Source organism: Periplaneta americana, chromosome 4, assembly GCF_040183065.1.
Source record: "Periplaneta americana isolate PAMFEO1 chromosome 4, P.americana_PAMFEO1_priV1, whole genome shotgun sequence".
Taxonomy (NCBI): Eukaryota; Metazoa; Arthropoda; class Insecta; order Blattodea; family Blattidae; genus Periplaneta; species Periplaneta americana.
The window spans coordinates 183,600,760-183,616,403 of record NC_091120.1 but is presented as its reverse complement, the minus strand read 5'-3'; the positions used below and the strand labels follow the sequence as shown (position 1 = coordinate 183,616,403).

Here is a 15,644-nt window from a genome sequence, read left to right as displayed (position 1 = left end):
TTAAAATTCAAATTAAGTTATGTCATTTCTAGAACTGCCCCATTTTTTCCCTCTATTTCTATTTAAAATCCAAATTAAGTTATGTCACTTCTAGAACTGCCCCAATCATGACATTTTGCTCTTTTGGGTACGAACTATGTTTTTAAATATGTATATGTAATTAGTAATTACAATAAATTCAAATTTAAAAATTCAGAAACATTACCTTTCATGCCCCAGGCTACAATGTAAGCCTTCGGGTCCCTCCTCATTATGAAACAAAGAGAGAGAGATAGAGAAATAGGGAGAGGTACAGAGAGATATATTATAGAGAGATAGAGAGAATATCCGTTACGATTTTTTAAAATCATTTATTTAATAAAATATGTTGCATTTGATACAGAATTTACATGAGATTAAGACCGCTACTATGTACAATATTGGTGTAAGATGTCTATGACGGGCTTGTTGACAAGTGTGGCTATATCTTTGTGAGTGACGAAGTCTTCGTGCTTGAAATCCTTGTGTGCCACCTTTTGCAGCTTGATCACGTTGGGTAGTTCGTTGTACAGCTTCATGACATCCTGAAACGGACAAGCAATCAGATTTTAGAATACCGGCTTAAATATTAATGTCAGTATTTCGGTTGTGTGACTTCTTTGTTACTACTTTTAATCTCCCCTATATCCGAATTACACACTACTGCGGATACAAAAGGGACATTATTCTGATCGTACACTATGCTCTTCTTGTGGTCAAGAAAAAAATGGCGCGCCTTTGATGTTTTCCACTCTCCTCCACATTGTAGATTGTACAGCTGCAGGAAACAGTTTCACATACTCCTTCCAATATACCGGTACAATATAACAAATATCTGAAAATTTGGAACAGTGTCACATTCAATTTTTATTACGTACAATATATTTAACTTTATTTCAATCGGTAATTATGTATGGAATTATAGGATCGGGTAGCTCATTTAAATCCAATTTTAATCCACTTTATTTATTACAGAAGAAAATAATTAAAATATGTCTTCATAAACCTATTGATTTTCCATCTCAAAATTTGTTTCTAGACTTCAATGTACATAACGTAAGACAAATTTATTATATTGTATTAATAAAATTCATACATAAAAATCGAAATAATTTTGAATTGTATTCTCATAGCTATGAAACAAAAGGTACGTATTCTTTAAGATTGTTTGAACCAAAATGCAACACTGTTACAGTATTTAATCATAGTAGTAATTTAGGCCCAAGAATATATAACAAATTTAAATATAAATATCCTAATCTTGTCAATTCTAATAGTTCTACTATTAAATTAAAAAAGTTATGTATGGATTTTATAAAAATTGAAAAATTGTAAATTTAAATTTATATACTATAATTGCACAATAGAAATAAGACAAATTGTATTGTATAATTATTAATTTCAATTCAGGAATCCGCCCCTGAGCACGAGTTCTTCTCTTTCAGGGGCGAGCTAAAGTTTTTCTGTATATATTACATTTTATGTTACGATTATTACCAAAATAATAAATAAATAAATAAATTTGCGGGGCAATATTGAACATACAGTAAGGACATTGACGTTTATGATCATGATGATGATGATAATCATAATGATATGACCCAGATAATGCCTGAAGGGCAGGGGCATCTTACTAGTGTAAGAGTGGCTCAAGTTTTCTCATATTATGTTGAACCAGACCATAAGAGAATTTAAGTCTATTTTTTGAACTCTCTCACGCACGCACGCACGAACGCAAGCACAACCCTCATGCTTGAACTTTAAACCTTATCTATCTTGGCCTTAAAAGTATACATCTTATACATGTATAACCTTGCTACAATTTCAGTCTTTCTGTTTCCCTAACACTACCTAAAGCTACAAATCTAAGCGGCTACAGCTTTTTCATCGTCCTTCTTTCGTTTCTCGAGCAATATCTAAACCATAAACCTTTTGCATGAATTTCTTTTCTGTATTGTCAGACTGTTTTCACTTACAACGCTTAAAACGAAACACCGTCTACATCCATAACTGTCTTATTGTCTGTATTTTTATTTTATTTGGACTTAAATATGAACCACGTTCAGTCCTTTGGTTTCACTGGCACTGTCTCTCACTATAACTTTGTAGCAGTCTTCTGCCTAGTTCTTTCAATCTTGTTCTGTCTCGTGCAGTCCTTGTCCACGTATTCCCACAAACGTTCTTGAAGACTTCGAACCGTCTCTGCTTTGGGACGTCCTCTGCTTCTCTTCCCTAGTCTGGGGTCCCATGTTATCGCCGTGTATGCCCTTCTGCCATCTTGTAGTCTTGCTAAGATGGTCTCCCCATCTCCATTTTTAATTGCTGTGACATGGCTGCTACATCTTTCAGACCGCCCCTTCTTGCTATTTTTTTCGTTTTTTATTCTGTCTCTCAAACGAATATTAAGCATTTTTCTTTCCGTGTTCTTCGACAGACCTGTAGAGATTTCATTTTTTTTTTAAATTCAGATGTTCTAGGTCCGGCAGCAACAGACGATTTAAATAATGCATAATTCCCTTGTGTTACGTAATCTACCATTGTTGTACAGAACATGCCATGCCGTAGAGAGTAATATACTTGGGTTGGATAAAAAGTAATGGCAACAGTTCAATATTTCTAACATGGCTTTATTCACGGGGGTACAACATTTACGTAACTTCTATATAGTCGCCCCCTCCTTATTTATTACCTTTTGCCAAATGTTTGGAAGGCGTCGTACACCATCAGTGCGTCCATATTTGTTGATGTTCCGTATTGACCGCCCTAAAGCACGGATAAGTTCATCTCTGGTATTGTATCGGGTCCCTCGCAGTAGTTCTTTCACTTTGATGAAAAGATCGTAATCGCATGGATCATATCGGGTGAGTACGGTGGATGTTCCAGTAGTCCGTGTTTTCCGTCTGCCTTGGAGGTACAGCGTGGTGCAGTATTACCCCATCAATGTCATACGCCACAATGAACATCTCCTTCACACCACTTTGTGTAGGGCGCACTTTCTTTGGGCGAGGAGAACCGGGTTGCCTCCATTCATTTGATTGGCGTTTCAAGTTTGGTTCATACGAGCGAGTCCAGGTTTCGTCCATAGAGACGATTCGTCCAAGAAAGCCGTCATCTTCACTTTGGTACCGGTGCAACAAGGCCTTCCCGAAACGCTTTAACCCATCATGCAACTGTGCGATATGGCAACGCTGCATCGCCACATACTTCACGCAGTCCCTGAAAACATTCTTGTGCACTATGACCTCGTGCCATTTCAATTTTGATCCACGATCGTTGCTCTAGTTTTGTAAGGATGGTCTTAGGGTGCTCGCACTATCCCTATGAAAGTGAACGTTGTACACACTGCAGTGGATTGATGGAGTACTGTCGCCGCTGGCTGCACTAACTCATCTAACAGTCCTTGTTCATGTTCACACAGCTGGCAGCTCTCAAACGCACCATCGTCACGTGACAGCAGTGTTGCCATTACTTTTTATCCAATCTATGTATTATGTTTTGTGTCAGGTCTGAACGTAAAACTAAATAGCATATTTTAAGGTATAACTTTATTTTGATGTTCAAGACTATTTTTTGTCGTCCTCGGTAGCGTAGTCGGTATAGCGCTGGCCTTCTGTACTAGGGGTTACGGGTTCGATTCCGGGCCATGTCGATGCATTTAAGTGTGCTTAAATGCGACAGGCTCATGTCAGTAGATTTACTGGCATGTAAAAGAACTCCTGCGGGACATTTATTTTGTATTTAGAAACACAAACATAATCTTGAACACAATAAAAAATCTTTCTGTAGTTATAATGTAAAAAATAATTAATGCTATTATTATCCCTGTTTTTCAGAAGTAGATTCTCACATTTGGACTCAGCATTTCATACACACACAGTGATATTATAAAATTCATGAAATGGCTCACATTTGTTTTGATGGTGAACATACTGTAGACGAGAAATTTATTTTGCATAAATACAAGGTTGCAAATATTAAAAAATTTAAGAATTTGGATATTTTTACAAGCTCGAGGTATTCTTGCATTCTTTTTATCCAAAATTGGTCTATGCTCTGTGAAAAAAGTATAATTTAAACATTCCATTTCTAGATACATATTTAAATGAGATTTTCCTTAATACTGTAATTTATGGAATTTCAACCAGTTGAACGCAACTGCCTGAAAACGGGTTCACCACCTTTGTGATAATCGTAATTGTATTTAGTTTCTTCCGGAATGTACTCAGAGAGTTGTTGATTAAAATTGTGGAAACTTGGTTGCATGTCCGCAAAACACAGTATTTGCCTATCATATGTAGCGAAATTTTCCATGAGCTCTTCAATACACTGGAACGAAACAAATATATTTTTGTCAAATGATATTGACCAAAAATCAAGTTTCTTTGCAAACCCGTTAATTTTAGCTCTGGCTGTTATAATGTTAAATCTTGGCCTTGCAAACTGTTATTCAAAACGCGTTCAGTCCACTTTTATGAAAGGACTGGGCTAATAGTTTTTTATCCGCCGGTCTACGGACTGAGCTTGTTTTCATGTGATATACACAATAACAACATTTTAGACAAGGATTGGCGTTGTTTTGGAAGAAAAGAAGCTTAAAATGTGACAGAAATCTAAAAAAAATCATATAATATATGTACAATTAATGAAAGTGACCAAAAGGATTGAGTGAGTTTTGGGATCACATTCTTCAATTGGGAAGTAGTTTTGCATAGATTCCGATTTTTCGTCTTGTATATTAAAAGTCAGGTATATTAAAAATTCTATTCTTAAATGTAAAAATCTTTTGAACACGTTACCACAACAAAGCCATTTCTACGTGATAAAGAGTATTTTCATATAACGAACCTATACCTTCACAAATTTTACTTAAAATACAAGTTTGCGACGCCCTTTCTTTGATAGAATTTACCACTTTGTACTGAACTATTACCACAACGTCACGGTGATAATGGTTTGAAGTACTGGAAATGATGTTTAACTAATATTTCATGTAATTTTTGCACCAAATATAATTCAGTTTGGGCATACTTTGGATGGTATCCACTGGTTTTGAGTAAAATTATCATTATTTTCAATTTTACAAGGATTTATATTTTTCTATTGGGGTTTAGTACCTGTACGGCAAGGAGGGGGAGGGGCCGCAAAAGAAAGTCTCACCGAAAAGTGAGTCGAATCTTCAGAAAGTTTAGAAACCACTTCATTAAAGGAACTCCAGGCTGATATTGAGCATGAATTGAGAATAATTTTAGTTGATGAGTTTAGACGAGTTTGTGACAGCTTATTCTCGCTATATGAAGCTTGTATGCAGGCGAAAGGACGATATTTTCAACATCTACTGTAGGGTAGGTTTTAATCCATCTCTGCTTCCGCCGTTGTAGGCAACAGTTTACCGGCTAATGCTCGGCCTGTCGGCCGGAAGGCAGATCCCGTGCCACGGCAGCCGTATTGTACAGTCGGAGGCAGCGATTTTGGCAGGTGACCTCGATGCAGTGTTGCCAACACATCAATTGTATCCCCGTCAGTCTAACACCTCGAAATCCGTCAGAATCCGTCAAAATTAAAAAAAAAAAAAATAATAAGACCCAATATATATATATATATATATATATATATATATATATATATATATATATATATATATATATATACTTACACAAATAAGAAGCAAATTTTAACACAATTTACTTACCAATCTTGAAATAAAATAATAGTTCATCCACATCATCTATACTTATTTCTTTTTGAAAGATGGAACATGACAGGAGCGTTGCGATCGGAAAAACAACTGAATGTCACATAGCGTGGTAGGCCTGTTGCTATGGTAACAGCGGTTGAGTTGCCAAACTTACATGGCGAGTGCTTAATAGCTCTCTTGGCGACATTTATTGTGCACACAATATTAGCATTGGTACGTTTCGTGTTTGATTCTCTGTCGATTTTTGTATCGCTTCAATTGTCAATGAATGTTTTAACGTCAGCCTAGATCATATATACCTAGATAGGTCGGTCTCATAGGCTTTGAGGTTAACTTTTGTCAGGTTTACTACGCTGCCATCTTGTTGTTACATAAGGAGTCACGTCATAATTCCCATTTGAATTGCATTAGCGACTGTACTGCCATCTCGTGTTCGTTTACGGCGGACGGGTGGCGATCCTGGCGGTTGTTCTCTTCAAAGTGCTGCCGATTTTAACATAGGAATGAGTTATCTGTTACATATATGATCTAGGACGTCAGCTATCTTAATGTAAATTGCTAGCTTCCATCAGCCGGCAGCATGGTAGTCCATATTGGCAGTATAGCACTGTTGTTTCAAGCTCGGCCGCTGAACTGACATATCCCATCTTTCAAAAAAACAAGTATACCTCTAGTTCTGCAGTTGATGTGCTGGGGTGGTCTACGCTTCCCCAAAAATTAAACAATTAAAAATCACAGCAGCTAAAAAAGTCAAAAGACGATGTAAATCGTAATTCCAATTGGATAATCCGTCACCCGTCAAAGCCATTCTTTTCTCGTCCGCTACGTTGAAATTCCGTCAGGTTTGACGGAATTTCTGTCCAGTTGGCAACACTGCCTCGATGACATTTCCAGTAGGCGAGCCAATATTGTTTATGTAAGCTGCATGAATGACAGGCGATAACGTTCTGAGTCGTTGTTTATATTTTCATACCCGCAGCTTTTATTATTATTATTATTATTATTATTATTATTATTATTATTATTATTATTATTATTATTATTATTATTATTATTAAACACACCACGGTACAGTCCGATTCAAAAAATACCTTAAATACTAAACTGGTTTCTTTTCATATACGTACATGCACACATTATAGATTATTGTAGTTCTATAGTTTAGCTATATGTGCATAGTTTTTAGAAGTGACTGTCCATCTAAGTCCAATCGAATCTCGAGCCTTTATGTTTACTCTTATGTCCTACCCATTCCAGCTTCAGTTTGCTTGCTGTAGAGCAGCGGTGACCAAAGCGCGTGTCGTGATTACATCGTGTAATCACAGACATTAAAACGGGTACGAGGAGTTTCCTGTACATTGCTGTGTGTATAATTCACGTACTCAGGGCAAGCAGTGGCGGTATCATGTCGCTTTACAAACTCTCTCTACAAGCAGTAAGAGGTGGTTTCGTAAAGAATGAGGAGAATTTTTTTGTGCGAGATTGTGCGTATTTGCTTGTTTTCCGCACAGAACCAATACGCGGTAAGTGTGAAATACCACATTCAGTATTCCCAACGTAACACACATAACAATTTGCCTCTTCTTACCGCTTAAGCGCGACATTCATTTTACTGCTTTAGGCTTTAAACATATTATTTTTTAGAGACGTTTAACATAGTAATAATTATAAATTGGAAACTTACCACTGCAATTTCACCTAAATTGCAATGTTAATTATTGTTTTTAAATATTTGCAAAAATTAAGTAAATTCTACTACTCCACGAAACTTATTGCATTCCTGATACAAGTAACATTAAGGAAGCCGTGAAAAAATCAACGAGATTCCAGATGCCGATGTTATTACTGCAATATGTTATATAAATAATATTGTTAAAATATTAAAATGAAAAATAAATCATTACATAACCTTACCGTTTGTTTTAAGTTCGCATTTATAGACTGGGGGGGAAAAAAAAGACAGACGTATATCACGGCCTGCTGGAGTATAGTAAACACAGAAAACATTTTACAGCAACAATGTTGAAGAAAGATATTTTGGTGTTCCGAAGTTGGCGTCATTAAACAGAAACCAAGATGGAGATTTCATTGCAACTAATTAGAAATTCGTCTTTCAGGTATGTAATAAACGATCTTCGCACAAAATAATGTACGATAGACGAGAGGTATGTTTGTTTTCATGTTCTCGGAAATTAAAAAAGCTCAACTACGTTTCGCTTTTTCAGTCTTTTCCTCGAACATGAAAACGTCAACATACCGCTCTTGTAACGCATATTACTATTGTTGTTCTGTCGGGCAAAATGTAATATGTTTACTTTGCTCAACGGTTCAATTAGGAGTACGTATAGAAACCATAATTGACACGCTGAATAATGTATTATTATTGTTGTTGTTATTATTATTATTATTATTATTATTATTATTATTGGCCACTAAGTATGTGTTTGTATAATTCTTCTGTGCGTGGATGAATATTGATATTTTTAGAGCTCTCCCTAGAAGGATAAAATTATTAGTTATTCATTGATTAAAGTTCTCGTTAACACTTTATTAAAAGTGTAAAATTGTTAAAAAAGGCATATACCTTCGACAGACGGCCCGTTTCAACGCTATGTCACATCATCTTCAGTGTCTCTTGAACCACTGGCGATCTTGACTCTATGATGTGCACTTGTCGATGGTAGGGGTGGGGGTGTGTTGTTCCTATGGTGGGGGCTGGCTGTTTGTGTGTTATGATGTATTATGACGTCGAATAATGTGTGTGTATTAAACTGCAATTGTGTGTTAAGTATATATTGTGTATTGTGTATTCTTATACAGGAACATCATTTTATTTTTACTAACATTTTTAATATTAACCTGTCTATACCTTTAGAGAACCGGAAACACCGCTTGCTCCCCCCTCCAAGACTGGAGTTCGATGATACTGGCGTAAAACACAAATCACTCTACTAGGTTTAGGATGGAAGAAAAGTAGTTCATCCATTTACGTAAATTAGAAAATATCGCGATTTTGAGTTTGATAATTTTCATTAGGTTTTTCTTTAATCAAAGTACAGTACTGTATTAAGAATAAGTGTTTTTACTCACGAAGTGAGTTATCCATGCGAACGTATTCATTATGCAGTGTATATTATACTGTCTACAGCACATTACCGTACAATATAGAGAAAGAAGTTAAATTGAAAAATAATCATAATATGAATATTTAAACACAATTTTGAAAATGGTGGCCGTTCATTTCGTTACAGGCTTCAGTTCTTTTTTGCATATTATCGCACTATAGACTATTGCATCTAATTCCAATTGCCAGTTTCGTCCTTCGTACTAGTAACTCATGTTGAAATAATTCTGTACCTATTCTACGTACTGTAAATTCAATCTTCACTTCTGCCCGACCCGAAAATATAAAATTACTCAGACATGCTATCTACTGTCCGTCCAAGTGGTTATGCCGCAGGATTGTAGAAAGGGAGGAACTCACGTGACAGTTAATTACTTAACGAGGCCCTTTTATTTAAGTTAAATTAAACAGCTGTATAATATTACGTAAACTTCCAATTCCTAAGAGAAATTAATGTTTTCAGAAAAGATCTAAGACAGCCCAGCTATTACAGAGGGGCGAGCAGAAGCAGGTGGGGGAAATCGGGATGCTACGTAGGCAAACGGACAGTACCTGTGCGAAAATATGATTCAATATTGAAAGCTCTTTCGTCACTGGAAAACGCGAACATATTTCTGGAACGTACTATACCCAGTAACTCAGTACTGCTTACTATCTGCGGTCTTGGTTCTGTGTGGAGTTGGAACTTCCTTAGTAGAAGGGGTGGGAGTGAAGTACATTAAAAAACTCAGGTACAATAAAAATTGAAGTAAAAATAAAATTATGTCCCTGTATATTTCGTACTGTTGTAGGATGTTTAATATGGATGTTTAATAGGATATGGAAATATTACACATCACACCAAAAAGTTCACAATTAAACATCCTAGAACAGTACGAAATATATAAGAATACAATAGCATACCCACAATATATACTTAACACACAATTGCAGTTTAATATACACACATTATTCGACGTCATAATACATCATAACACACACAGCCAGCCCCCACCATAGGAACAACACACCCCCACCCCTACCATCGACAAGTGCACATCATAGAGTCAAGATCGCCAGTAGTTCAAGAGACACTGAAGATGACGTGACATAGCGTTGAAACGGCCGTCTGTCGAAGGTATATGCCTTTTTTTTTTAACAATTTTACACTTTTTTAACGTAAGACTAAATAAATTTTATGGAAAATTATTAGGTTTTATCTCAATTTTAATCTTCTTAATTTTTAGATGAGGGTAACTATTTATTAGTTATTCTTTTAATAATAATATTGTAGAAAAACTGATTCAATATTATGTGCCAACGAACTGTTAAACGCCAGAAATTGACATGTCTTAAATCATAGCCATGAAGAGAAAGATGAGATAAATAAATGTAAGGAAGTCAGCTAATGGGGTTTGAAATATCTCGTGCTCTAGAGCCTTTTAATAGAATAAAATTTCTCAAAAGAGTAATGAGTAAAATAGCTTAAGTAACTTGTCCATAAGAAGTTTCTAATTTTGAAAAACTACGAATTTCTGGAACAAGTATCGAAAGAAGAATTTAGAAAATTCCTGATTATATTCAAGAGGAAGGTTAAAAAAACGAGGCACGAAAAATCGTATATTATTCACTGGCTATTGATGACAGCAGTGACATTACTGATACAGCAAAGCTTGAGATTTTTATCCGCGGGATTGATCAAGATGTTAGTACAGGAACCACCACTGGTTGTAGTTTTCATGCCAAGTACCTCTCCTCCGTCTCCTTACTTCATAGGCTGTCTGTCGCGTGTAATCACTGCAGCTGGAGTTTTGGTAACCGCTGCTGTGGAGATATAAGCCGACCTTGCATCGGTGAGTAACTCGCTTTGGAGTTCACATTAAAAAATCCGTCTGCCAAAATCGCTGGCTCCTACTATATCACGTATCCTTGTGTTATGTAACCACGGCAGCCATATTGTATCACGTACCTTGTTTTATGTAACACTGTTGAGTGATAAGGGCACCTATTTCCATAACGTTCAATAATAATAATAGGTGATAAATAATAATTATTCTACTGACGCAACACAGATATACTTACAGTTACATCGGCGGAAGCATCGCCATCTGAGTAGAGTATAGCAACAGGCACTTTTGTTTCACTGATATTGTAGCTGGGTGGTTGTGTCCTGTTGTAGCGTTTTAGGTTTTCAGATTTTCCGTAGTCATATTGACAGAAACGCCCTGAAAAATATCAGCCGACAATGTTACAATTCCGTCTACGTAAAATACAATTACAGCTATTGATTTTACTAGCATTGTAGGTGTGTGAATGCGTGTCACCAGAAAAGCATACAGGATTCTGAAATATGTCGTAGTCATATTGACTCCAACATAAAATCTGTTACAGGTGTATATTTTTAGTTTGGCCGCCTCTGCGCGAACAGTGGAGTAGAAACTTTTCATAGACAGTGAGCAAATATAATAAAGCACATATGAGCTATCTCATGCTGTAGTGTACTCAAAACGTTCATCGTAAACTCACACGTAATGCAGGATGAATCAAAAGTCTGGAACCATATAAATATCTTCCATATGCTTGATTTTCGATTATTACCGGTATTTGTAAGACCGAATGCTCTACCAGTGACACATTCGATTCTAGCCCTCAGCTATCTCAAAAGCCGCAATTTTGGATGCAATTTTGAAATTTTGAATGGAAAGGGGTCATGTAGGTACTCAGAATCATGTGAAATTTTCTGAAAAAAGAAATAATGACACAATCTGTTTCGAGACATATCTAATCGTTTTCAAGTTATTTAAAGATGACTGTCATAATGACACAAACATTAGTTACTGCATGTACAGATATTTTATAACATGGTACAGTACTAAGAAGGCTTTGGAAAAGGTATTTTTATGCAATTCTGGTAATTAACTTTTCCTCCATTACTGTTTGGTTAACCTATGACAGTTTCAATGTATTAACAATGGTGGAATCTGTTTTGAGTTATCTGTAATCATTTTCAGTTCATTAAATGATAATTGTCACAATGACACATAAAGAAAATTCTACAAATGTGCTCAATATGTTGTCCATTTTCGACGATGCAGTCAGAGAGAACATTTTGTAGCATTTCCGGGTGACTTTAGCACAGGCCTAAATGATAGGGTTCTTTAGATGTTCCACATTCTCAATTTTATCTTCATATACCGAGCTCTTTATAAACCCCAAAAGAGAAAATCAAGGGGTGTTAAATCTAGAGATGTGGCCGGCCATTCTACTGGTCCACGCCAACCAAGCCAGTGTCCAGGAAACTGTTATTCCAGATAGTTTTCTTATTTTATTTTATTGGGTTATTTTACGATGCTGTATCAACATCTAGGTTATTTAGCGTCTGAGTGATATGAAGGTGATAATGCCGGTGAAATGAGTCCGGGGTCCAGCACCGAATGTTACCCAGCATTTGCTCGTATTGTGTTGAGGCAAAACTCCGGAAAAAACCTCAACCAGGTAACTTTCCCCGATCGGGATTCGAACCCGGGCCACCTGGTTTCGCGGCGAGACGCGCTGACCGTTACTTCACAGGTGTGGACTGATAGTTTCGAACAGCAAGACCATAGTGGGGTGGAGTGCCATCTTGTTAAAAAAATATGGGAATTCACCTCTTCGTTTAATAAATCAGGAAAGATGTTTTCCTTGCAACATGTTCAAATAAGAAATGGCACTCAGGTTCTGCTCAATAAAATACGGCCTAACAATACGATTTTTCCAAATTGCACACCAAACCATTATTTTACCAACACCTTGCAACATTACTCGTTATGAATATAATGCGCTTTATGTGTCTAGCCGCGCTGTTCCGCGGCCCAACGTTCCAATGAAATTAATTAATTGCAGTTTGCAGTAACGATGAGCACCATTTAACAAAACACAATAGAGGCAAACAACTTGGTTGCTAGGGAACGCGGAGATAGTGACGTCACCGCCTGTGTCATGAATTGTAAAGCAAGTAGGTAGAGAAGAGACGGTTATACATAGGTTGGATAAAAAGTAATGGCAACACTGCTGTCACGTGACGATGGTGCGTTCGAGAGCTGCCAGCTATGTAGACATGAACAAGGACTGTTAGATGAGTTAGTGCAGCCAGCGGCGACAGTGCTCCATCAATCTACTGCAGTGTGTAGAACGTTCACTTTCATAGGGATAGTGCGAGCGCCCTAAGACCATCCTTACAAAACTAGAGCAACGTTCCTGGATCAAAATTGAAATGGCACGAGGTCATAGTGCACAAGAATGTTTTCAGGGACTGCGTGAAGCATGTGGCGATGCAGCGTTGCCATATCGCACAGTTGCACGATGGGTTAAAGCGTTCTGGGAAGGCCTTGTTGCACCGGCACCAAAGGGAAGGTGACGACTTTCTTGAACGAATCGTCGCTATGGATGAAAACTGGACTCGCTCGTATGAACCAAACTTGAAACGCCAATCGAATGAATGGAGGCATCCCGGTTCTCCTCGCCCAAAGAAAGTGCGCCCTACACAAAGTGCTGTGAAGGAGATGTTCATTGTGGCGTATGACACTGATGGGGTAATACTGCACCACGCTGTACCTCCAAGGCAGACGGAAAACGCGGACTACTGGAACATCCACCGTACTCACCCGATATGATCCATGCGATTACGATCTTTTTCACCAAAGTGAAAGAACCACTGCGAGGGACCCGGTACAATACCAGAGATGAACTTATCCGTGCTTTAGGGCGGTCAATACGGAACATCAACAAAGATGGACGCGCTGATGGTGTACGACGCCTTCCAAACATTTGGCAAAACATAATAATTAAGGGGTGCGACTATATAGAAGGTACATAAATGTTGTACCCCTGTGAATAAAGCCATGTCAGAAATATCGAACTGTAGCCATTACTTTTTATCCAATCCAATCTCACCCAATCATTCTCACCCTATCCATATGAACAGTATACTCCCATCAAATGTTTCCGTTTGACTGGCCCACCATGTATAATTTTTTATTTCTCCTATTATTTCATTTTTCGTTTCTTCTTTCATTTCTTGACTGCTTTATTTCTTCTTTGTCTTTTCATTTTGACTTTATTTAGGCATATTTATGTGAGTGTTAATTTCGATGTTTTATAATTCACAGTACTGAGGAAAATGTCGAAAATTAAGAGTATCTAGCGTTTCCTTCAGAACGAACTTATAGAGAAGTTCGGAAAGGAATATTTTTTTTAGTAAAGGAAAAAAAAACTGCATTTTGCAAGTTGTGCAAAAAGATATAAGGATAGACAGAACGCTATCCTTTTGAGAAACAGTGTATTACCAAAAGGCATATGGAGAATATTAAATTACAGTCAGAACAGACCTTTAATGTCAAAATCAGACATAGAAAATAAAAAAGAATATTTCATCGAGATTTATGTATAGCCTAATATTGGTCCTACATATGAACATTCGTTTCAAGAAGGTCAAAAATTATATTTCAAAGTTTTTCTTCAAAACACGAAAACGTATTTTGAGCGAAAATGAGAGATGTCTTTTGTTCACGTTCACAGATTTAATAAATACAATGCATTTCTTGTTTAGAATATATGGTATGCTACAAATAGATTCTGAACTTAGAATCGTTACGATAACAGCATTACTAGAAAAAAAACTAGACGCCAGTTGGGAAGGCGGTCGGCTGCTAGCGTTTGCGTCGAAAGAGACAGATAGTGAGAGAAACGTATTCCGAATCTCACCGGTCCGGTGGCATCAATGACGTCACGTTGCAGCGAAATAAGGAACAAAACTGCTGGAAGGATCGATGCTGTCATGGCGACTGTACAAGTTGTTGTCTGTGCTACGCTAGCAAAATTTTGCGAAATTTTCGTTCTCCCATCTCGTTCAAAGAAAAGAGAGCATAAACAATTTATTTCTTGAACCAGTAGTAATAACTGGTCCGTTGACATGTTCGCTCATAAGCCATTAACATATTGTTTTTACGTTATGCTCATTACAAACAAAGCAGCAGAACTAAAGCAGAACACACCGCCATGACACAACAGTGCACGATGTTATTCGTCTCCTAATTCCTGCCCTATACAAGAACCAATCAGATTCACTGATGGCGGCTGATGGAGACTGCCACCACCTGTGCAAGCTGATGGCACCGGTGCGACACCGGTGGAGCATCAATGACGTCATCGGTGGAATTCGGAACACTGTGATGCCATCGGATTGCTCACCGGTGAGATTCGGAATACGCTCAAAGGCAATGTACAGCATTGCCACATCGTACTTCACGCGCGCGCGCAATGCAAGTAGCTGAGGAGAGAATTTCAATTTTAAAAAGATAATAATAACCTTATCCGTTGATTACTGCAAGCATGACAAACCTTTTATCAGAACATTATCAAATCTTGCGTTCTATTAATAATGCTTATACCAAGTTTTAAGATTTTTATGTGCGGTATAATAATAATAATAATAATAATAATAATAATAATAATAATATAATAATAATTATTATTATTATTATTATTATTATTATCATTATTATTATTATCGCACAGTTTTAATACGAAATGTATGCGGTGTATTACTAGAAAAAAATGATACACTATTTAAGTAGAAAGTGTATTTAGGTCTATTTCTAGGCTCAAATTATTTTAGCTAGTTAAATACCCTAAAACAATAATTACGAGTACCATGTTATATTGTCACATTTCAGATAAATTAGGATTTAATGAATATTCAGTACCTGGTTTTAATCGAAGTCGCTGATTCTCTCATCAGTCCCGTCAGATTCTTCAGAGTCGGATTCTCGAAGGTACATATCTAACTGT

At 36.9% G+C, this 15,644-nt stretch overlaps 1 protein-coding gene across 1 annotated transcript in view; it reads right to left on the bottom strand.

Annotated features, from left to right (window-relative positions):
* Positions 1-334: 334 nt before the first annotated feature.
* LOC138698977 (lipase member K-like) overlaps positions 335-15,644 on the bottom strand; it is a 62,846-nt gene continuing 47,536 nt past the window's right edge. Inside the window, exons 7-8 of the mRNA XM_069825165.1 lie at positions 10,899-11,041; positions 335-563 (exon numbers count right to left, since the gene is read on the bottom strand). Of these exons, the coding sequence (XP_069681266.1) occupies positions 408-563; positions 10,899-11,041 (299 nt within the window). The 3' untranslated portion in view covers positions 335-407. The remainder of the gene's footprint in view (positions 564-10,898; positions 11,042-15,644) is intronic.